The sequence below is a fragment of the Saccoglossus kowalevskii genome, chromosome 3, assembly GCF_978046115.1.
Source record: "Saccoglossus kowalevskii chromosome 3, keSacKowa6.1, whole genome shotgun sequence".
Classification (NCBI taxonomy): Eukaryota; Metazoa; Hemichordata; class Enteropneusta; family Harrimaniidae; genus Saccoglossus; species Saccoglossus kowalevskii.
In genome coordinates, this window is record NC_140643.1 from 20,902,679 (window position 1) to 20,927,556 (window position 24,878).

The 24,878-nt window shown below is 32.7% G+C and overlaps 1 protein-coding gene across 1 annotated transcript in view; it reads left to right on the forward strand.

Annotated features, from left to right (window-relative positions):
- The window catches only part of LOC144363018 (uncharacterized), a 32,658-nt gene extending 14,004 nt beyond the window's left edge, over window positions 1-18,654 (forward strand). The window contains exons 6-19 of the mRNA XM_085497355.1: window positions 1,847-1,917; window positions 2,236-3,429; window positions 4,256-4,409; window positions 6,326-6,429; window positions 6,558-6,659; window positions 6,812-6,939; window positions 9,565-9,708; window positions 9,998-10,370; window positions 11,026-11,207; window positions 13,956-14,120; window positions 14,829-14,950; window positions 15,481-15,743; window positions 16,214-16,286; window positions 16,520-18,654. Of these exons, the coding sequence (XP_085353481.1) occupies window positions 1,847-1,917; window positions 2,236-3,429; window positions 4,256-4,409; window positions 6,326-6,429; window positions 6,558-6,659; window positions 6,812-6,939; window positions 9,565-9,708; window positions 9,998-10,370; window positions 11,026-11,207; window positions 13,956-14,120; window positions 14,829-14,950; window positions 15,481-15,743; window positions 16,214-16,286; window positions 16,520-17,066 (3,622 nt within the window). The 3' untranslated portion in view covers window positions 17,067-18,654. The remainder of the gene's footprint in view (window positions 1-1,846; window positions 1,918-2,235; window positions 3,430-4,255; window positions 4,410-6,325; window positions 6,430-6,557; window positions 6,660-6,811; window positions 6,940-9,564; window positions 9,709-9,997; window positions 10,371-11,025; window positions 11,208-13,955; window positions 14,121-14,828; window positions 14,951-15,480; window positions 15,744-16,213; window positions 16,287-16,519) is intronic.
- The last annotated feature ends 6,224 nt before the right edge of the window (window positions 18,655-24,878 follow it).

The following is a 24,878-nucleotide window of genomic DNA, read 5'->3' on the forward strand; positions in this document are numbered from 1 at the left end:
CTCTCTAGGTTGTCAACATTTATATTGAATCTGACTGAACTCTCTAGGTTGTCAACAATTATATTGAATCTGACTGAACTCTCTAGGTTGTCAACAATTATATTGAATCTGACTGAACTCTCTAGGTTGTCAACAATTATATTGAATCTGACTGAACTCTCTAGGTTGTCAACATTTATATTGAATCTGACTGAACTCTCTAGGTTGTCAACAATTATATTGAATCTGACTGAACTCTCTAGGTTGTCAACATTTATATTGAATCTGACTGAACTCTCTAGGTTGTCAACAATTATATTGAATCTGACTGAACTCTCTAGGTTGTCAACATTTATATTGAATCTGACTGAACTCTCTAGGTTGTCAACATTTATATTGAATCTGACTGAACTCTCTAGGTTGTCAACATTTATATTGAATCTGACTGAACTCTCTAGGTTGTCAACATTTATATTGAATCTGACTGAACTCTCTAGGTTGTCAACATTTATATTGAATCTGACTGAACTCTCTAGGTTGTCAACATTTATATTGAATCTGACTGAACTCTCTAGGTTGTCAACATTTATATTGAATCTAACTGAACTCTCTAGGTTGTCAACAATTATATTGAATCTGACTGAACTCTCTAGGTTGTCAACATTTATATTGAATCTGACTGAACTCTCTAGGTTGTCAACATTTATATTGAATCTGACTGAACTCTCTAGGTTGTCAACATTTATATTGAATCTGACTGAACTCTCTAGGTTGTCAACATTTATATTGAATCTGACTGAACTCTCTAGGTTGTCAACATTTATATTGAATCTGACTGAACTCTCTAGGTTGTCAACATTTATATTGAATCTGACTGAACTCTCTAGGTTGTCAACAATTATATTGAATCTGACTGAACTCTCTAGGTTGTCAACATTTATATTGAATCTGACTGAACTCTCTAGGTTGTCAACATTTATATTGAATCTGACTGAACTCTCTAGGTTGTCAACAATTATATTGAATCTGACTGAACTCTCTAGGTTGTCAACATTTATATTGAATCTGACTGAACTCTCTAGGTTGTCAACAATTATATTGAATCTGACTGAACTCTCTAGGTTGTCAACATTTATATTGAATCTGACTGAACTCTCTAGGTTGTCAACATTTATATTGAATCTGACTGAACTCTCTAGGTTGTCAACAATTATATTGAATCTGACTGAACTCTCTAGGTTGTCAACATTTATATTGAATCTGACTGAACTCTCTAGGTTGTCAACATTCATATTGAATCTGACTGAACTCTCTAGGTTGTCAACATTTATATTGAATCTGACTGAACTCTCTAGGTTGTCAACATTTATATTGAATCTGGCAGTGAAATCCCTAGATTCATTACTGCTATAAAAAAAAACAGTCAATATACTAACATGACGATTTTACTTTAAAGTGAATTATTACACAAAGATATTTTTTGTTTAATTTTTAATTACTTTGTATATAATTTATAGGAATCACTAATTTTTTGTTGCATGTGTAACCTAACTTAACATAGTTAATCATCACTGTATGGTTACCATGGCAACAACTTGCAGGATGAAAAGTAGAAGTAGAACAAGTGAAGTTGAAAAGTAGAACACTTAATGTAAAGTAGGTTTAATGATTTGTGGAACTTTGCTAATGCTTTAAAAAAAAGAAACAAAAAACTGTTATATTCTGAACTATGAACAAAATGTTGTTCTGCTCAAAAATGGTTTCCGAAATCTGCTCTACAATTTAACCCTGTTTGACCTAATGACCTGCATGTAACTCTGATAGTGGATACCATTAAATGGTTATACAATCTGTGATTCTTTTTTAGCTATATGTGTGTAGCTGATAGCATGGTGTCTCGGGTCAACAGCAGTAATCCTATTACTATAAGTTTATATGGTAAGTGGTTTGCAGGAGCTACAGTTTCTGATGTTTGTTTATTCACTATTTTGATAGTACAGACATTGTTATTAAACTTCTGAGGAACTATTAAGTCGCAAAGTGTGGTCACAGGTAAATGAGCACCCTCAATGTTCATTTCACTAAATTACTTTGTTTTTATATGAATGACCTACTCTACTCAATAAACTTTAAAGTGTTTTTCTTTCCGCATCACTTTAGCAAGTAGGAACATCTACTATTAATCTGAAATGAATTAAATTAAAACTTATTTCCAATAAAATAAAATTAAATTAAATTAAATGCTTTTCTTTGTAGACAATGAATGTGCTTTACATGCTGAGAAAGAAATGAGGTTTTTAACAGAATGCAGTCAAGTTGGTGAAGTGAGTGAGCAGAGTGGTGGCCTACCCGGCGTCATAGTGGTACCACATGATACTACAGTCATGACCATAAATATTGATAATACAATGTTTTATACACCGATTGAAGAGTACAGTTACACAGACGATGGTCACCTTGATGCTGATTACGAGTATAGTACACTTTGTAACTCAGACGATGGCAAACTTGTTTCATTTCAATTGGAGATCATTGACATAACGCAATTGTACCAGTTTGCCCGACTGACATCGGCTCCTTTGAACAGTGCTGTGTTGGATTCCATCCCGACAACCAGATCAATGGTTGGTAACCAAGATTCAATAGAAACTACTGTGAGTACAGAAAGCACTTTTACTAGGTTTACATCGGAAAGAAGTGTTGCACGTACAGGCATGCAAGGGGAAAGAAGCTCCATTCATCCAATCACTGAGCAACTAACTTTATCAGAGGTTCACAGCAGTGAAGAGTCTGGAATTGACGTTGAATCAATCGTCTCTGTCTCTGGACAATTGGTCACTGTTTTGCTGCAAAATGCTAGCCAGCACTTCACAACAGAAAGCATGGAAACAGCTATCAATAGAGATGTGAGTAAACACAATGTCAATAGTGGAACGATGGCATCAAATGCACCTGAGGTTAGTGACCTCCAAATACCTGTGAGTGTGATTGGTTCCCCTGAACATGTCATAGAAAACCCAACAAGTCAACCAGGAGCTAATTCGGACAACGAAGATGTCGACCGTGAACGAAAAAAACGGGATGACGACTCTTATCCACCTATACCAAGCTACGAATTCTTGCTCTCCGAGGAATTTTACAACATATATATTCCAGCAGAGTGCTCCTCAGAGAAAGTATCTTTGCGACTAGAATCAGGACTGAAAATCTACAAAGGGAACCTTTTGAAAATAAGGTTGAGTCGTCTCGACGACGGATCGCTTTATGATAATCAGTGTCAGTCGTGTATATCATTAGAATATCGTCAGTTTAAAACATCTTGTAATGTTAGTGAAAATGGTGATTGTTTATCGGGTTACTTCCAGTGGATGAACTCTTTGTCAAGGGTTAAAAATCATGGATGTTCCGGTGTTACTTGGTATAATGATGAATACCAAGTCTGCCATAATGGTGAGTTCATATTTTTTTGTTATTGTGATATGAAAAATCGTTTAGTCAAACTGGTCGTCAAATCATGAATATATAAATATAAGAGTAAAGCTGTAATTATGCAAAATGACAAATGGGTTAATGCGAGAAAATGGATTGAGATACAAATCAATGAAATTTTTGTTTATCTGTGGTTGAGTCTATTTTTTGTGAGAGTAACTTAAAAATAGTAAACCTAAAAAATCAACAGAAGATAAAAATTTAGTTGAAAACTGAATGTGGTAGGAAAAATAAAATTTAGCTGAAAATTTGAGAAAACAAAAAGAGTTAAAGAGTTTTCAACAACAACAAATTTTGCAAAACATCTGGAAAAATTCTCAAAAAGTAGTTAGAGAATTATTTACCCTACCAGATTAATGAATCAACTTTGACATACATCATGAGAGTCATATAAATATTGTCAACCTGTATCAATACCATATAAACAACCTTTCCAAACATGAATGGATTTAAATATATTGACATTGTTAGAATCTTATAGCTAAGAAATTACCTTGCTCAGATGTTGATATTTATGTCTATCAGTGAATTAAATCACTACTAAAGAGAAAATAGTAGATTGACATTTATTTTAGATGAGAACAATTCTACTAACACTAACTCTCATTCTTTTCTCTCTGATTATCCTTATCTTTTGGCTTTCTTTAATTCTCAAATACTTAATTTTTATACTTAATAAAATCCTAAGATTATAGTTTTTTTACTATTTATTATATTTTTGGTGATTTCCAATCTATTTTCACTTTACTATTTCTCTTTTGCTCCATTCTTTTCTTGTTCATATCAGTTCTACCCAACGCCTCTATTTCGTCGAGTTTGCAAAATGATATACTGCAGCATGAATACACCATTTTAGAATGTCAGATCAGTGGTCGTCCAGTACCAACTATACAATGGTTTGTCAATGGAATTGACCAAAATGTACAGCTGCCTCAGTTCAGGTAATCTCTAAACACCAGTATATATTACTATATTATTCAGTACTGGTTTTTTCATGCAATCAAATTTAATCATGCCATTTACTATGTTTGCAAAATTTCAGTGCTTTTAATTGTACATAAATTTGTATCTCAAAAGCTAATTTGATCAATTTTTATTAGTATTTTAGCTTCACTGTCATCAAAGATGACATATCTGTTAATATAAGTGATTGTTAGTTATTGACAGCTGTCTGTCCATTCAACAGCTGTCAACAACTCTATTCTTGACTCTGTCTTGAAAATTACTTGCTCAATTGTTTGGATGGACCTCTATTAGATTTGTTCATTTTGTGACAATTGCTATTTTGAGTGAAAAATGCCATTTTTGGCTACCAACTCAATTGCTTTACTTGGTATAGGTACCTTGGGTGGATCCTGCTCGATTTGATAATTTCAAGACAACACCTTCCATTCTCTATTTTTAATGACTATTTGTGTAATTTTTGGTAAAAAATGTTATTATTGACTTTTTAGAAACACCTTGAATCACAGTGCCCTGTATGTTTTTTAGTAAGAGTAATGAAACGTATAGTTCTAAAGTACACTTGATGTATCATAGTGGTCTGTTTTATTAGTTCCCGTTCGGACGAAGTCCGAAAACGGGGACTTATAATTCGGTCTTCGTCCGTGCGTCCGTCCGGAGTCATATCTCAGAATCCCTTGGACCGATTCCGTTCATTCTTTGCATGTGCCTAGTACTTTATCTGGGACATATGCACATGCAGTGGTTTAGCGATTCGATTCAAAATGGCCGACTGGCCAAAATGGACATGCTTTGTCAGTTTTCATTCAAATTTGGTACATAGATTATACATGTTAGGATACATGTCCATGACAATTTATTTCACAATTGCATCAAAGATGGTCGACTGGCAGCCATCTTGTTTTTTGAAAATGTTGTATTTTGGACATGCTTTGTCAGTTTTCATTCAAATTTAGTACATTGATCATACATGTTAGGATACATGTCCCCGACCATCCGTGAGTTCCTGAGTCTGTCCGTTCGTCCGTCCGTTCGTGCGTCAGTCTGTCAATAGTAATATTTCAGAATCCTGTGGACCGATTCCGTTCATTCTTTGCATGTGCCTATTACCTTATGTGTGACATATGCACATGCAGTGGTTTAGCGATTTGATTCAAAATGGCCGACTGGCAGCCATCTTGTTTTTTGAAAATGTTGTATCTTGGACATGCTTTGTCAGTTGTCATTCAAACTTGGTACATAGATTATACATGTTAGGTTACATGTCCAGTACAATTTATTTCGCAATTGGATCAAAGATGCATCTTATTTTGTTTTTTATGCGGTATCTTGGAAGTGCTCTGTCAGTTTTCATTCAAATTTGGCACATACATGTACTTTATACATGTTAGGATGCATGTCCATAACAATTTGTTTCAAAATCTGGTCAAGGATGGCCGATTGACAGCAATCTGACTTTTTGGCCTTACTACTATATTTCCATAATTTATGTACCATTTTCATTCGAATTTGGCACATACATCATACATATCAGTGTGTTTCATAATCAGATCAAAGATGGCCAAATAACGGCTGTTTTTATTTTTGGCCATATTACTACTACACGGAACACATGTTTTGATGTAAATAAACAATCTGTTGTATACGCCACTTGTTTTTTGTAATTTGATTCAATATGACTGCCCAATGTCCAATTCTTGTGTAAAAGCACTAAATCATAATTTTTTACAAATCCATCTCCTATTAATGGTTTCAATCTAATCTCAATGACTTCATCAGCATCAAATTGATATGTCAGATCACAAAATTTGGCACGGGGACTGTGTCATTAACAATGACTTGTTTTCATTACCCTGTACGCTTATTGAAGAATGCTTTTCCACACATTTACCAGGTTTTTAGGTATGCAGACAGGTAGCTATCATATAAGATGTTCTGCCTCCAATATGTTTGGCACATCATGGTCAGATGCAGTCATAGTCACTGTGTTCACCGAAGGTTAGTATATAGTGGGGATTATAATATATTATACTAGACGAGTATAGTATTATAAGTAGTGTCTATTTCACTGTTATTACACTGTCTGAATTCATCATAATTTATTTGTATTTTTCTCTTGTCTATAGCGTACTGTCCAGCCGAAAAATTTAATGGCTTTACATGGCCAGAAACTATTGCAGGTCAGCAAGCAGAGTCATTGGAAAGGTGTCCAGCTGACAAACAATACAGTAAGCATGTCTAATCCAATCATTGCATTACCTCAAAATAAATAGAATTCTGTAGCATAGAAGAAATAAAAATCGTGATGCAGTGAAATACACACACAAAATTAACACTCTCTTAACTCATGCTTGTATATTTTTCCTGTTCTAATTTGTAGGAGGACAGGAAATGGCATCTAGAAAATGTGCAGGAAACTTTACAATTGGTGCATTGTGGGAGGAAGTTGATGAACAAGACTGTGGTAAAGACAGCAATATCAACTTGGTACTAGAACAATTGAGTGAGGTAAGTAGGATTAATATAACTTTGTAAGCTGTTGTTGTCATCATTGACTAAGACACATACCAGTGCACTATTGATGTAATGTTATTGTTATAATTGACCAACATACATACCAGTGCACTATTTGTGTAATGTTATTGTCATCATTGACTAACATACATACCAGTACACTATTGGTGTAATGTTATTGTCATCATTGACTAACATACATACCAGTACACTATTGGTGTAATGTTATTGTCATCATTGACCAACGTACATACCAGTGCACTATTGGTGTAATGTTATTGTCATCATTGACCAGCGTACATACCAGTGTCCTAGTGATGTAATGTTATTGTCATCATTGACTAACATACATACCAGTACACTATTGGTGTAATGCTATTGTCATCATTGACTAACATACATACCATTACACTTTTGGTGTAATGTTATTGTCATCATTGACTAACATACATACCAGTACACTATTGGTGCAATTTTATTGTTGTCATTGACCACCATATATACATGTGCACTATTTATGAAATGTTATTGTCATCATTGACCAACATACATACCAGTGCACTATTGGTGTAATGTTATTGTCATCATTGACCAGCGTACATACCAGTGTCCTAGTGATGTAATGTTATTGTCATCATTGACTAACATACATACCAGTACACTATTGGTGTAATGCTATTGTCATCATTGACTAACATACATACCATTACACTTTTGGTGTAATGTTATTGTCATCATTGACTAACATACATACCAGTACACTAGTGGTGCAATGTTATTGTCGTCATTGACCAACATATTTACATGTGCACTATTTATGAAATGTTATTGTCATCATTGACCAACATACACACCAGTGCACTATTGATGTAATGTTATTATCATCATTGACTAACATACATATCAGTACACTATTGGTGTAATGTTATTGTCATCATTGACCAACGTACACACCAGTGCACTATTGATGTAATGCTATTGTCATCATTGACCAACATACATACCAGTACACTATTGGTGTAATGTTATTGTCATCATTGACGAACATACATACCAGTACACTATTGGTGTAATGTTATTCTCATCATTGACTAACATTCATACCAGTACACTATTGGTGTAATGTTATTCTCATCATTGACCAACATACATACCAGTACACTATTGGTGTAATGTTATTCTCATCATTGACTGGCATACACACTAGTGTACTAGTGGTGCAATGTTATTTTCATCATTGACCAACATATATACATGTGCACTATTCATGAAATGTTATTGTTATTGACCAACATACACACTAGTGTATTATTGGTGTAATGTTATTGTCATCATTGACCAACATACATACCAGTACACTATTGGTGTAATGTTATTGTAATCATTGACCAACATACACACCAGTTCACTATTGATGTGATGTTATTGTCATCATTGACCAACATACACACCAGTTCACTATTGATGTGATGTTATTGTCATCATTGACTAACATACATACCAGTACACTATTGGTGTAATGTTATTGTCATCACTGACCAACATACATACCAGTACACTATTGGTGTAATGTTATTGTCATCATTGACCAACATACATACCAGTACACTATTGGTGTAATGTTATTGTCATCATTGACCAACATACATACCAGTACACTATTGGTGTAATGTTATTGTCATCATTGACCAACATACACACAAGTGCACTATTGATGTAATGTTATTGTCATCATTGACCAACATACATACCAGTGCACTATTGATGTAATGTTATTGTCATCATTGACCAACATACATACCAGTACACTATTGTTGTAATGTTATTGTCATCATTGACCAACGTACACACCAGTGCACTATTGATGTGATGTTATTGTCATCATTGACTAACATACATACCAGTACACTATTGGTGTAATGTTGTTGTCATCATTGACCAACATACATACCAGTGTACTAGTGATGTAATGTTATTGTCATCATTGACTGGCATACACGCTAGTATACTAGTGGTGCAATGTTAACTAGTGATGCAATGTTATTGTCGTCATTGACCAAAATATAGTTATGTGCACTATTTATGAAATGTTATTGTCATCATTGACCAACATACACACCTGTGCACTACTGATGTAATTTTATTGTCATCATTGACCAACATACACACTAGTGTACTAGTGATGCAATGTTATTGTCGCCATTGACCAACATATATACATGTGCACTATTTATGAAATGTTATTGTCATCATTGACCAACATACATACCAGTGCACTATTGATGTAATGTTATTGTCACCATTGACCAACATACATGCCAGTACACTATTGGTGTAATGTTATTGACATCATTGACCAAGATACATACAAGTGCACTATTTGTGTAATGTTATTGTCATCATTGACCAAAATACATGCCAGTGCAATATTGGTGTAATGTTATTGTCATCATTGACCAAAATACATGCTAGTGCAATATTGGTGTAATGTTATTGTCATCATTGACCAACATACATACCAGTGCACTATTGGCCCATATATCCCAGTGCACGATTGGGCCCATCTTACTAATTGATAGCATATTTCATATTATAACATACATTAATTTGTAATTGTAGGTAGAAATCACTGATGATAATGTGAAGAGAGTTGCTGATGAACTATGTGACTTAACAGAGGATTTTCTCAACCTGACTGTCGATGGTGTTTCTGACTCTGCTGATGTTCTTGTCCATATTGTGTCTGGAACAAACAGCTCACTCGTATGTTGTAATTTATGTAGTATTGTAATTGTATTTTGTCTGAAATATACACACTAGAGTTGATTAAGGACCCATAATTTCACAAATGCCAGGGTGAATTCTTCCAATGAGCTTTCAACTGCTTCAAAATTTAAAACATTTGAAATTCTTGAAAATCTGATATTCATAAATTTAAAATCTTCCACCTCTAGTATATATAAGCCTAATAGTGTTTAAACTGTGATCACTGAAATAAGTCATACATAGGGATGTAACAATAACAACAATGATTGTCCACATTTGTCCACAGGTCAGTAATGATTTATTGAACTCTGTTAACAACCTAATGAACGTGGACCCAGCTGTTTTAGGTGAAAGTCAACAATCTACGAAATCATCCATAAAGACGTTACAATCGTTACAAACCTATCTAGATGAAGTAGAGATGAGCACCAGTGAGAATTCTCTGCAGGAAGTAGCAACGCATATTGGATTCCAAGTATTGGAGGATGATACATCTTCTTTCTCAAATGGTGTTGGATTTGTATCAATTGCAGATGGTTCGTCATCGACAAACTTCTCTGTAAAAGCTGTAACCAGTCCAGTCGATATTGATGAGAACATGACTGATGCTTCCATTAGACTGCCAGCTAGCATACTCGAAGACTCGCCCATTAATTCCAGTAAGTTTTAATGGGCATGTCTATAGTGGTAATAGATCAGTGATGAAAATCAGACTCACCAGTGGTATAGCACTAATAGTTAATTAGTACCGGATAAGTGGGAGACACGTCTGTAGTATTACCAAAATTATTTCTCAGTGTCTGCAATATAAATGTGTACGATTTCGAACTGCTTTATTCAGCTTTACAAATTGCATCATGGGAAAAAGTGTTATAAAATAGTACAGCAGGCAGAAAATACTTTGTGCTGCATTCATCAAATAAAACATAATACACATCTTGCATTATTGGTGATTAGCATATTTCTTTTTCTAGAAAAAAAATATATATATTGCAAAAAAACTATATTGCAAAACAACAAATGTCGTAATTCTTGTTTGAAACACACGTTTTCTTAAACACCGAATCTAACAGATATGCTGTATTTGGAATACTGTTAATTGATCTTCATCACTAAGGCAACATAATTAATTTTTATAAAATTTTAAAAGTTTATAATCACAAACGTCTAGTAAAATTCAGGACGGAAATGATTGACAATGGAAGGTAACCATCACTAATTGCAGTTTTAATTTAAATCAAGGCGTCTGAACTTCATATTTTATGAAGTGTTAAAATGAGTTTAATATTATTTGTTTTCTTTTCTAATTTCTAGAGACCAGGTTCACATTCATCATTTTCCAGAGTGCTGCATTATTCCAGTCATCTATTTCTTCCTCATCAGCCAATAATGACTTGGTTACCATGGTGAATTCTCGTGTCATATCTGCAAGCATAGCTGGACGGCAACTCAAGAACCTTAAAGATCCTGTTAAAATTACTTTGTTACCAGTTACGGTATGTTAAGGTTTTATAAACACTATCACCATTATATTTATTACTGTTTTTTTTCTGTCTAATACATTGGACATTGTTCAAGTGTTTCATCTTTTGTATTAAAGAGAGAGTATATACAGAGAAAGTGATAGAGATTTGGAAATGGCACATGACTATGTGTGTATATTTAGGAAACAAATAGTAATAGCCTGTTTCAAGAAATAGGCTTACTTTGCCATGCAGATTGTGAAGGCATTGCTAGCTTTTATCCATGTTTAGCTCCGCTGTCGACTTTGTCGAGCGGAGCTTATCATATGAGTGATTGTCCGTCAGCGTCCGTCGTTCGTTGTCGTCCGTGTCAATGTTTTACTTTTTTGACTTCTTCTTGAAAACTACAAGCCTGAATGCTTTGATACTTGGTATGTATGTACCTGGGGTAGACCTCTCTTAGATTTGTTCATTTCATGATGATATCTTCAATTCTCTAATTTTGGTGAATATTTTTGTAATTTTTGGTAAAAAGTGATATTTTCGACTTCTTGTTAAAAACCAAAAGTCCAATTGCTTTGATATTACATATATAGGAACTACATGTGGACCTTTTTCAGATTTGTTCATTTTGTGATGATATCCTCAATTCTCTAATTTTGGTGAATATTTTTGGTAAAAAGTGATATTTTTGACTTCTTGTTGAAAACAGCAAGTCCAATTGCTTTAATATTACATATATAGATACTACATGTATCAGATTTGTTCATTTCGTGGTGATATTTTAATTCTCTAATTTTGGTGAATATTTTTGTCATTTTTTGTAAAAAGTGATATTTTTGACTTCTTGTTAAAAAGCAAAAGTTCAATTGCTTTGATTTCACATATATAGATACTACATGTGGACCTTTCTCAGGTTTGTTCATTTCGTTATGATATCTTAAATTCTCTAATTTTGGTGAATATTTTTGTCATTTTTGGTAAAAAGTGATATTTTTGACTTCTTGTTAAAAACAGCAAGTCCGATTGCTATACATACTATACATATTGTTCATTTTCTAATGATATCTTCAGTTCTTCAATTGAAATGTGCCTTGCTAACAGCGGAGCTATCTCAGCCGAGAGGCTGCTTGTTTAATTATGTGTGGAGTCACAGTATGTCATATAACTTTGCTGACATGGGATTTCCATGGGATAGGACAACACAGTAATATAGTAACATAAATGTTGTTATACTTTTCGAAATGTTCATGGAAGAGGCTTTCTGAAATTTTCATTATATTAAAAGAAAACTGAATTCTTTTTATTATTTCTAGAAAACAGACTAAAAACAAAAAATCTAGTTTGCCAAATGGTTTGATAGATTGGAAATTGGATATTATGACATTATGCACATAATTTTATTTTCAGATTCGATTAAAAATGGTCGATAGACTATTATCACTGTTACTTTCAGCTACTGTTATACCACCTACAATGTACCATTACCCAGCCAATCAGGGGACATTGTGAGATTCAAAAAACAGGACCTATCCAGGGTCTTGACATCATGGATAACTTTTATTATGTACTTTTCAGTTGGGAACTGGAAATCTTTAAGGCTAATTAAATACATTTGGGTTTTTTTTAATAGTACTACTAAAATACAATAGAATTTTATTGAAGCCATCCAATTACTTGCCATTTAATCGATATCGCAACTGAGGCATGACTTGTGTGTCACGGTCTAAAAGAATGTGTTCACACCAACATGATGATATCCATGATATCGCAGCTTTCTAGATCAAGTAAATTGTCCAAAATGCCATTATATACACTGGCAATTGGTTTATTAATATTAATTCATAGTAAGTTATTAATTATCGCATAAAAGGAATTATTAACACTGATGACAGAAAAAAAAACATATGCACTTTTAAAAAAAGCACTTGCATGTTTAAAAGTAATGGATGCTGCAACTTGCTACAGTACTACACATTACTGTGGCCTAATTAAGTATTATGTTTTGATGGTCAAGCACATATGTATGTGTTTTGCATTGACTGATCAATGCGCTTTTGATCAACGTGCCATCGATGGGTTGTTGTACTGTCACTCAATTGTCACATCATTGATTGTCAGACCAATGAGGGTTGGCCAAATGAGAAGCTAGACCCAGTGCTGCAAACATCTAGTCAGCATGGCCTGTACTCAACTCTGAATAAATGTAGTTAGTTCTTCAGATTCACATATTGAAAACACCCTAATTTTATTCAAGATAGTAGTGTCAAATGTTATTTTAATACCCTTGTATGAATTGTTGTTAGTTGCTTAATTGTTCTGCATCAATTAACATTTAGCAACATTGATAATAGTAAATTACACCAATATATGACCATGACTCTTTGTATCTAAATGTGACAATTGTTAATTATTAAAATATAAAAATTGATATGATAATTAATTACTTAATTTTAAAAATATTATTATTAAAACTTACAATAATGACTTTTATTTACTTCATGAATACAACATGTTAATAATGCAAATATAGATTACCATTGAAGTCACAAATGAATTAAATATATGTATAATAATTCATTCAATAATTATAGATCCTGTTCGAATGCAAAGACCTTTGGATTGACCACTGTCTGGTTATGTGGGCACACCCCCCCCCCCCTGTCGCTCACATAGGCCTGATGTTTCGGATCTGAGTAAATATGGCCAATTAGAAAATATATCTGTGCTCAAAATTCATTATAATCTAGTATATAAACTCACAATATTGTTCTTGAACAGATACCATCCGAGGACGTGTATGACAGTACTCAGTGTGTCTATTGGGATTTTGATGCAAATAATGGTTATGGTGATTGGTCCAGTGAGGGCTGTCATTTCGATCATGTTAAAAACCAACGAGTTGTATGTCATTGTTATCATCTCACAAACTTTGCAGTTCTCATGGTAAGTACTCATAAACATAATTTACATAACAATTTATTATTTCAAGAAACATTGATGAACTTTCAATTGATTCAGGTTGAAATTTGTGCATATAATTTTAACCATGCTGTTCTCGTTGAAGATGTGTGAATTGTATGCTGACTTGCATATATTAATAAATTTTAACAATGTGAAGACAACTTAAACGCTGCTCCTTTAATTTGAATTCAACACTTCTTATCTAGAATGTTGGTATGCAAAATGTCTTAAAGTTCTTGAGCAGTAATTTGCATATTTGAATTATTACAGATTGGTGAAACCTCCACACTGTTAACAATTTAAATTCAACACTCATAATCTTGAAATTCTTCAAGATTGTTCACTGCATGTATCATGAAACACCAGTTGATGACATTTAATACATTAAACAATAAATTTGTGGGTACGTTTCTACAAATAATAATATTGACCTGGACAAATGCTTATACTTCATTAATTTCATTCAGTACCCACTGAACTATTTCACAATATGTGATTCAGCTTGTTTAAAAAATGTTTGACCTTGTTGATGAAATTGCCTATGCGTTGTGGAATTTCAATCAATTTATGAGATGAATATTTCCAGTTTGTTTGTCATGTCTTAAATATTTGTCTCTAGTACCTAATGTTTTTGACAAGATGTATGTATACTGGTGTATGTAATAATCAGTGTTTTGATACTCTATCCAGGATATGCAAAGAAAACCAATGGAATTAATCCATATGTTTGCATTGGATGTAATCAGCAGAGTGGGTTGCCTTATCTCGGTAGTAGGATTATTGATAACAATGTGTACATACATCGCATTCAGGTAAGTAAATTAAGGACACAAATAATGTGTGTATTACATGTTATGTGTGTACACATTTTATCTAAGCAATCATAGACCTCAGCCGTGAACTTCTTGAATAACTGCATTATTTTTTGTACTGCAAAATACATTGCATGGAGCTACAAAGGTATTCTAAACTGTGTACCAAATTTGTGTATCAGATTTTGGTTTGAAGAAATACCAGTTTATTTGAATAAATTACTGGTATGTTCAGTGTTATTCAAATTGGGAGTCTTATAAATCAATATGATAAAGTTATGCATCTTTGATATTCATGTATTGTGATTGAGATTGAATGATATTCAAATGACATCATCAATTAAACTTATTCTGAACAATGGTATTACAGAGTCTAAAATCAGATTTTATTGTGAAAACAGAAAATTCAAAAAACAAAAACATGTAATACAAGAATTCAGAATAGAATTCATACTGTTCACTACCCCATCAACCTTTTCTAGAATATATATAATAAGTTTGTTTATACTCATTCATTTATTTTATTTCAGGAAATTGAGAAAAACAAGGCCACAGAGAATTTTGATAAATTTGTGTATTTCCCTGCTCTGTCTACTTATTGTGTTTCTCTGTGGTATTGATCAATCACAGAGCTACATTGGTTGTATCTCGGTGGCTGTACTGTTACATTATTTCACCCTGACAACGTTTATGTGGATGGCGGTAGAGGCATTCAATATGTACCTAGCTTGTGTTCGTGTCATGCCAATCTACATAAGTCACTTTATGTTGAAAGTCTCTCTTGTAGCTTGGGGTAAGTCACAGTATAATGCTGGCTTAACAATGATTGTTTTTAAATGAGAATAAGCTTCTATAGCTGATAAAGATGCTGTCATATCAACAGCAGATACATAATTAAGTCAAAGTACTTTTTATCTTTCATCCAACAAATAATTTATTTAGATTTCCCAAAACAGATTTTTTTAATCTCAAACTATTGTAGAATCCTTGAACTTGACTACAGCTCGTCTTTTTGATTCAGTGTGATCACATGGCTTTCGAAATTCCGAAATTGACACAATTAGGTTTTCGTAAAGTACAGAATTTACAAGAGGATTAATAGTCTTCCTCACATATACTCGATACTTTGTTATTAATTGTTATTTATATAATTGCTAACACTTTTCCTAATCCTCGTTATAGTGAACCTCAGACTAGTAATACATTAGTCTGAGAGTGAACATGGGCATGTGGCTTAATTGTCATTGTTTTTCTCCAATGCAGGTTTACCATTGATTCCTGTTGTGATATTGCTTTGCTTAGATGTGGATAACTACCATGTTAGCGAATATGACTTGTAAGTATTACATCATTCTCATTGCTATCATACTATTAGTATTATATATGTCCCTTTGTAAGTCTGACGGAAAGATAATATATACATATGCAGCAGTTTATTTAATTCATCCAACATTATAATATAAACATAATGCAGCAGTTTATTTAATTCATCCAACATTATAAATAGTTACTATAAAGTTTATCACACATTTATCGTATTCAATGAATATACATATGGTTTTATTTCAGTTGTTTCATGGCGTTGTATCCTTTCTACTATGCTTACCTCATACCAATAGGGATTATCTTGTTCTACAATATATCAGTGTACATTATGGTTATTAAAACACTATGTCAAAGATCCAAAGTTACCGCAGTAGACAAACCTCGTCATCAGAGAATTGGATGGCAGATTCGAAACAGTCTCTGTATTCTGGTGCTACTAGGTTTGACCTGGACATTTGGATTCTTCGCTATAAGCGATGCTTCGCTCATATTTCAGTACATGTTCTGCATCTTCAACTCTCTGCAAGGGTTTTTCATCTTCGTTTTCTACTGCCTTGACCAAAAGGATGTGAGAGATCAATGGAAAGCAGCATGTGCTTGTTGCCACGATAGGCAGAAGAAAAACAAGTACCGCATCACTGGGTTTGATCTTATTTACCACAATCCAACTTACTCTGGTTCTCATAGGAGTAGTTTTACATCAACAAAACAGTTTACTATCTCCTCAGCAAGGGATTCTGTCTGTCACAGAATATCCCCGATGAGTCCACCTCCTAATTATATGCAATAAGATATTGTAACTTTCTATCTAAACTTTTCCATTTTCAGTGATTTATAACTTTAAGTTGAATATGTTTAAGATACACGGTCAGCAAGCAGGTGTCGCCAAATTGGCAATTCACAAAAGGTTTCATTGAAAATGAAATGTCTGATTTATATGAGAATTAGTTATAAATAACTCCAATAGCTTCAATTCAAGCTTTGAAGATTAGTTATAAATAACAATCGATATATAAACAAATATTATATTGTGCATATTTTGTATTCTTCTATGATGCATACTTCACATGAGAAACACACCATATCAATGTTTTGGTTGTAAATGATATTAGTCTTTCAACGCGTGGAAATTAAAGTGTCAAGTGTGTTTTAATGTGCTGAACTCTATACAACTACAACAAAGTCTTTATTCAAAACACAAAAACCGTACATTAGTAGTTATTTTCAGTAGCACTATCACATTCTCCTCAATGGGAAAACCTATTTGATCTATATTGTAACATTTTGAAATTTGGGTGCAACGTTGTATTACCATTCATTTTCATTGACCGTGTACCTTAAGACACTATTTGTATTTTCTAAATGCAGCCTAACACAAATTGTTTATTTTATCTGTTGATTTATGCAGTTTATCCTTATACTAGTTATACCAATAGAATGAATATCCCCAATGTTCACAAAATGTGCGAATATGTCATAGTACAAGCTTGTAAGAAGTGAATCATTCCATGCTACAAGTAACAGCTTAGGAAAACAAATGTAAAAGAACACTTTGTATCATAATACATCATATATGATACTCACTGAATCAAAATAACATCTGGCTTTATTCTAAATAAGTAAGTAAGCCAAGCACATGATGTGATGCAACATATTATCTGTATGTTCAGTGTACAGTGTGCCACTCAGTATTATGTTGTGTATATATATCATGTATATAATGGTCTAAGGTCGATATACTAGACACCTCTTTTTCATGTAAAATCGTCTCATTATTTCTTGTTTGGTTTATATTGTAAGATATATTAATTTAATTTTATATATTGATACTAGTTCAATAATTAAGTAATAATTTCATGAGTTATCTAGCAGTACAACACACTTTATTGGCTCATTAAATGCCAAAGTCCATTTGTGCCACCTTTTGCATAATTTATGTTAATTGATCATTACCCGTAGCCAATGGAAAATTGTATCCTTTAGGTTCAAAATTAAAACGCAGCAATTGTGTAAAAATATATATAAATAGTAAGATAATATATAAAGAAGGAATGTGATGCACAAAGGGTTAAAAATGTGTATCACAAAGTGACGTAGATGATTCAGTAGTCACGTGAGTTATACATAGAGAAATATACCAGTATTAGGGGAAATATACCAGTATTTCAAAGTGCATCACTGAAGTCAGTGGAACACTTTGTATTATATGTCCCTGAAACCCAGTATTATTGTTTTTTATAACTTTTTATTCAATATCTACTTAATTATTTAGCTTCTGTTGCGAAATTTGTTAATGCCATTTACATTGTTTTATTTAAGAATTGTCTGTTTATTGAATACACTGCTTAATAGTATATTAAACACATAGATGTGAATAATTATAACGTCTGCACTAACTAAAATGTTTAACTTTAAAAATTACGATTTGGTGACCTTTAGTGTGTAAATGAAATATTCTCATAAAGTGATGAAATATTATCAAAGAGCGGAGCTGTTCGTGTGATTGTGATTGTCCGTCATCGCCCGCCGTCCTACAGTACATCTTCTGTCCGTCCATCAACAATTAGATTGGTATCTTCGTCTTGTAAACTACCAGCTTAATTGGTATTTGGTATTTGATAATTGGTATATACTAGTATGTACCTTGAGTAGACCTCTGTCACATTTGTTCATTCAGTGACAATATCAGTTCTTCAGAATATGTTTTTGAAAGCGTTGGATTCTCCCAAACAGTTCTATCGTGAAGAGTTATTGTTTATTGTTGGGTCAATAAAAATTCGAACAATAATAAAAACGTCAGATCTTTACGATACCTATTTTTTAAATGGAGATTGATTGATTCGTAAATTGAACTTAATATAGAAGAGTGTTAATATCAATTGTAAATAATTTTACGCACTCAAATGTAAAACATCATCAACACGGACATGTGTGTTCGGTGTTATAATTCAGTCTCCGTCTGTCCTTTCGTACGTCCAGAATTATATTTCAGAACCCTCTGGACCAAATATGTTCATTAGATGTGCCTAGTACTTTATCTGGGACAAGTGCACATTCAGTGGTTGACTGATTCAATTCTAGATGGCTGACTGGTAGCCATTTTGTTTTTATTGAATATATGATATTTTATGCACGTTTTGTCAGTTTTTGTTCAAGATTTGGTACACAGATTATACATGTTTGGACACGTGTCTATGACGATTCGTTTCGTGATCAGATCAAACATGAACGGCTTGTAGCCATTTGGTTTTTGAAAATGTAGTATCTATCTATATATATATATATATATATATATATATATATATATATATATATATATATATATATATATATATATATATATATATATATATATATATATATATAGCATTCTTTGGCAGTTTTTGGTCAAATTTGGTACATGCATTATACATGTTAGGATACATGTCTATGACGATTCGTTTCACGGTCGGATCAAAGATGGTCGACTTGCAGCCATTTCATTTTTGACTCCCATGTGCGAAGCACAAAATGGGAGTCTTTGCAGTTAGTGTGTCTGTATGTGTGTGTGTGCGTGTGTGTGTATGTGTGTGTATGTGTGTCCGACTGTTCCACTGCTATCTCAAGAACCATACATCGGTTTTTGATGAAACTTGGTGCATAGATGCTCTGGGCCAATGCGCAGATTTGATTAGGTTTTGGTAAAAATCCATGCTCGTTAATTACCTAATTTGCATGATAATTAGCTAATTTTTAGCTGTTCTATGACTGTTCCACTGATATCTAAAGAACCACTCATTGGATTTTGATGAAACTTGGTACATAGATGCTCTGAACATGTGCGCAGATTTGATTAGTTTTTGGTAAAAATCTGTGCATATTAATTACCTAATTTGCATGATAATTAGCTGATTTTTAGCTGTTCTATGATTGTTCCACTGATATCTAAACAACCACTCATTGGATTTTGATGAAACTTTGTACGTACATGCTCTGAACTAATGCTAGGTTTTGATTAGTTTTTGGTAATAATCCGTGGATACTAATTACCTAATTTGCATAATGATTAGTCAATTTTTGGTTTTTCCACTGATATCTCAAGTACTAATCATCGCATTTCAATGAAACTTGGTACATAGATGTCATATGACACTGCACAGACCTGATAGTTTTTATGGTAATATCAGTACATATTAATTACCTAATTTGCATAATTAATTTTCAGCATTTGATATAAGTACTAATCATCACATTTCAATGAAACTTGGTACATAGATGTCATATGACACTGCACAGACCTGATAGTTTTTATGGTAATATCAGTACATATTAATTACCTAATTTGCATAATTAATTAATTTTCAGCATTTGATATAAGTAGTGAGCATTACATTTCAATGAAACTTGGTACTTACATACTCAAGGACTATGCAGAGATTGATTGTTTCCAATAAATATTTGTGCATATTAATCACCTAATTTGCATAATGATTAGTCAATTTTCGGTTTTTCCACTGATATCTCAAGTACTAATCATCGTATTTCAATGAAACTTGGTACATAGATCCTTTAGGACTATGCAAAGACCTGATTAGTTTTAGGGCAAATAATTGTGCATACTAATAAATAATTTGCATAATTAATTTTCAGCTTTTCTACTGGTATCTAAAGTACTAATCATCACATTTCAATGAATCTAGAATTATGCAGACCCAATGAGTTTCTGGTAAATATTTGTGCATATTAATCACCTAATTTGCATAATTAACCAACTTTCACACTGATATCTCGGGTACTAAACATCACATATCAATGAATGTACATGGATGCTGTAGGACAATAGACAGACCTGGATAATTGTGGGTTAAAACCTGTACATATTAATTACCTAATGTGCATAATTAACCAATTTTAAGCTTTCACACTGATATCTAAAGTACTAATTATTCCATTTCAATGAAACTTAGTACAAAGATGCTCTAGGACAATGTACAAACCTAATTAGTTTGGGGTAAAAAGCTGTTCATATTAATTCCCTAATAAGCATAATAATTCATAATTTTTTGGTTCTAATCACATTTCAATTAAACTTGGAAACATAGATTTTCTGTTACATTGCGCAGACCTCATTAGTTTTACACTCAAATCTGTTCATATTAATTTTCTTAATTTGCATAATTAGTTTTCAGCTAAGTAATTTCGAATTATATTTATTGTGTCTCCAATACTCTCAGCACATGGGAATTCTTTCTAAGCTTTCTTTGATTTGAAAATGTGTCTTATGCATGCTTTGTCAGATTTTGTTCAAAATATACATTATACTTGTTTTGACGATTCTTGCTTTTTGACCATACTGCTATATCTCAATCATATTTAGCACATACATTATACATATAAGAATACATAGTCAAATCAAAGATGGCCGACTGTCATCCGTTTTTACCTTGCCCGTACCATCAAAGATGGAAAGGAAAGGTATATTTAGGGAAAAATTTTGTCCGGCGTTGTCGTCGTCATCGTCGTCGTCGTTGTTGTTGTTGTTGTCGTCGTCGTTAATAATAGTTGATGTGTGCATAATAACTTTACTAATTCTATTCCAAACTTTATCAAACTTGGTCACCTTATTCATCAGTATAAAGTCTTCCCTGAGTTTGAACAACAGATGTCCTGTATGAAAATATCATGCAAAAATTGAGAAAATCTGATAAAATATTTTGACTGTTTCTACTTGACTGATCACTGGTGATACACATCAAAGGTCACTGATCTCAGTGGAAATATGCATTGTTGTATGTGTTCAATGAAGCAAATGATTTATCTTGTAATAATATCCTTGGTAATGTATCTCAGAATCCCATACTGGGTTTCAAAACCAACTCATGGAGAGATTGCACAGTCTGATACACATTTGCAAACCTACCAATAAAATCTTTACAGAAAACAAGATGTCAGAAAATCAATATAAGCACTGCTATGAACTGGGTGCCAAACTTTGATCAAGATCTGAAGCTAATAGAAAATCTGTTAAGTCAAAAGTTATCAAATCAAAAACAATACATAAAAAATACATTAAAAGCAAAACATTTCATCCACATTTTAAAAAGAAAATTATTCTAAAATATATGTATTCTGTATTTGACAAACAGTTCATTCGACAAATGAAAACTCACAGGAATATGTTTCAGCTATTAGAACAGAATGATAGTTTTTATAATACTAGTTTAAAAACGCACTTCAGAGATTGCAGTGTTTGAAGATGTAGTTTCTCAGGAGGCAACAGTACTGTTGACTTCTCCCTCCACTGGACACTAACTATTTAAGTTGATTTGCATACAAAGCAGAGCTTGCAACATGATAGCTATTCATAAAGGGTGTTTTTTTTACTTTTCATATAATACAGTAGTCACACGATGAGGCAGTTCATATTTGTCTCAGTGAATCATTCATTTTTGACAGACATCTGTACAAAATACTTGAACTAAAGCCAGCTAAATTTTTCTGTTATCTTGCATGTTTTATGAATCTATTCACATCTAAATGCAGCACTTTTTTTTTGCAATGAGACATTTGTTTTTATTCTAAATATCTCAATTACTTTCAATAAAGCTGGAAATTATGTTCCTTAAAATAATTAAACAAATAAGGCACCAATGTTTTTGTAAGATATTTACATCTTTTAAGGACATTCGGTAGACAGATTCCCCACTGTTGGTTCAACCCCAAAACTTGTTTGTATTCAAAATTAATTATGACAATGCATATTTATATTGAAACAAACTATGATAAAGGGAATTATATTATATAACAAAATACAAAGTCACCAGAGTTCAACTATGTTTTGTTTTTGTTTTGAAAATGCGGTATCTTGGACAGAGGGGATTTGTCAGTTTTTAAATTTGATACAAACATTATACATATTGATATACATGTTTATGGTGATTCATTTTACATAAGCCTGGACAAATTAAATTCAGTTTGGATACAAAAAATTAACTTATGTTAAAATGAGTTCATCATCTTGGATTAACCACAAGTTGACTCTGATCTGTTGTACGACAATATTATTACCAAATACTACAAGTTTTATAAAACTATAAGTTGAACTATAAGTTGCGAAGTTAACTTGAGAGTACACAAATTGTGTGGAAATCGTAAAACACATTGCCGAAAATAGCTGGAAAATTTGCGAATGTTACCTGGTAAGTTGAATATAATAAAGGAAATATAAAAAGTGAAGGAATATATAAAATAAAATATGAAAAATAAAGGAAATATGAATATATAATATGACGTTGCGAGAGTTAGGCCGAAAGTCAAAATGTTTCGGTGAAAAGTCTAAATAGACTTCAGTTTAAGACATCAATCACGACCATGATTTTCGTAATAGCGACCTCTGCATACAAAAATGAAATAAAGAAACTGTCTCAACTATAGAGGGCGAAAACCTCGTAAGGAGATCTATTGTATGACATATATATATATACTAATTGCCATGTAATAAAAAAGTCAACACGCAACTACCTTATTGATACACACGTTATTGAATTAGATATAACACCACACCAATGTGATGTCCATAGTCGTTAAATCTAAGACGTCCAAAACACAAAACAAATGACGGACCGCAACATCACAATCAAACAACTGACAATAAATTCACAAGAAAAAACAAAACAGTGCATAATTTTACTCCGGTTATACATGGATTTTTATGACGTCAAAAAAAGCAAACATATTTGCGTGATTTTGATCTGTGAACTTTTTTTGAAACACCTGAGTTTGTTATATGACTGTATGTCATGTAAATTTCACTATTTTGTTTAGTTTCTATTGTAAATTTGAAATTTCACTGTACATTGAATGTAAAAAATTATATACCTGTTTTTGTACCTCTTGCATATATAAAAAAAACTGTTTTAATTAGTATATTATTTTCCAGTATTTATAATGTAATCAATATAAGCATGCCACTTATTATATCGAGTATATTGAACTAAATAACTCCAGTGTTTTCCACTTCAATGATATATTTTCCGTGTAATTTGAGAGACCCGGTAGTAATCGACGGAGACCACAATTTAATCTCAGGCTAGTGCAGAGCTCACCTCTGAATTATCATATAATGCGATCCTTAAACAAACTTAAACATGGGACGTATTATTTAAATGTCACTGCATCCCCTGCAACCTGTATAAATAATTGTCCTAGATTTAAGAAAATATAATATACTATAATATAATGGACATCATACATCAATGGTACAGAGAGGTATACAAGGACATATATTCTGATATGTTGATACTATTCTTTCAGAATTCCAGAATTTGCATAATCGTACTGGACTTACATACACGATCGGATGTTCATTTATATTTTAAGTATATTTTTCTGATAAAATTCGTTGGAGTGGCAGCAATTAGTCGGAATATCGATTGCAAAGTTGCAGGAGCTGGCTGGGAATGGAAAGATGTTGATTGGGTAGTCGAAAAGTTGTAGAAACTAGCTGAAAAGTCGAGAAAATGAAACTGAAAGGTGACAATTGTTTGGAAACTCGGATAATTTGTTGTTGTGTTACATGGGAATTTGAAAATGTTGAGGGGTAAGTCAAAACATTGGGTGTAAA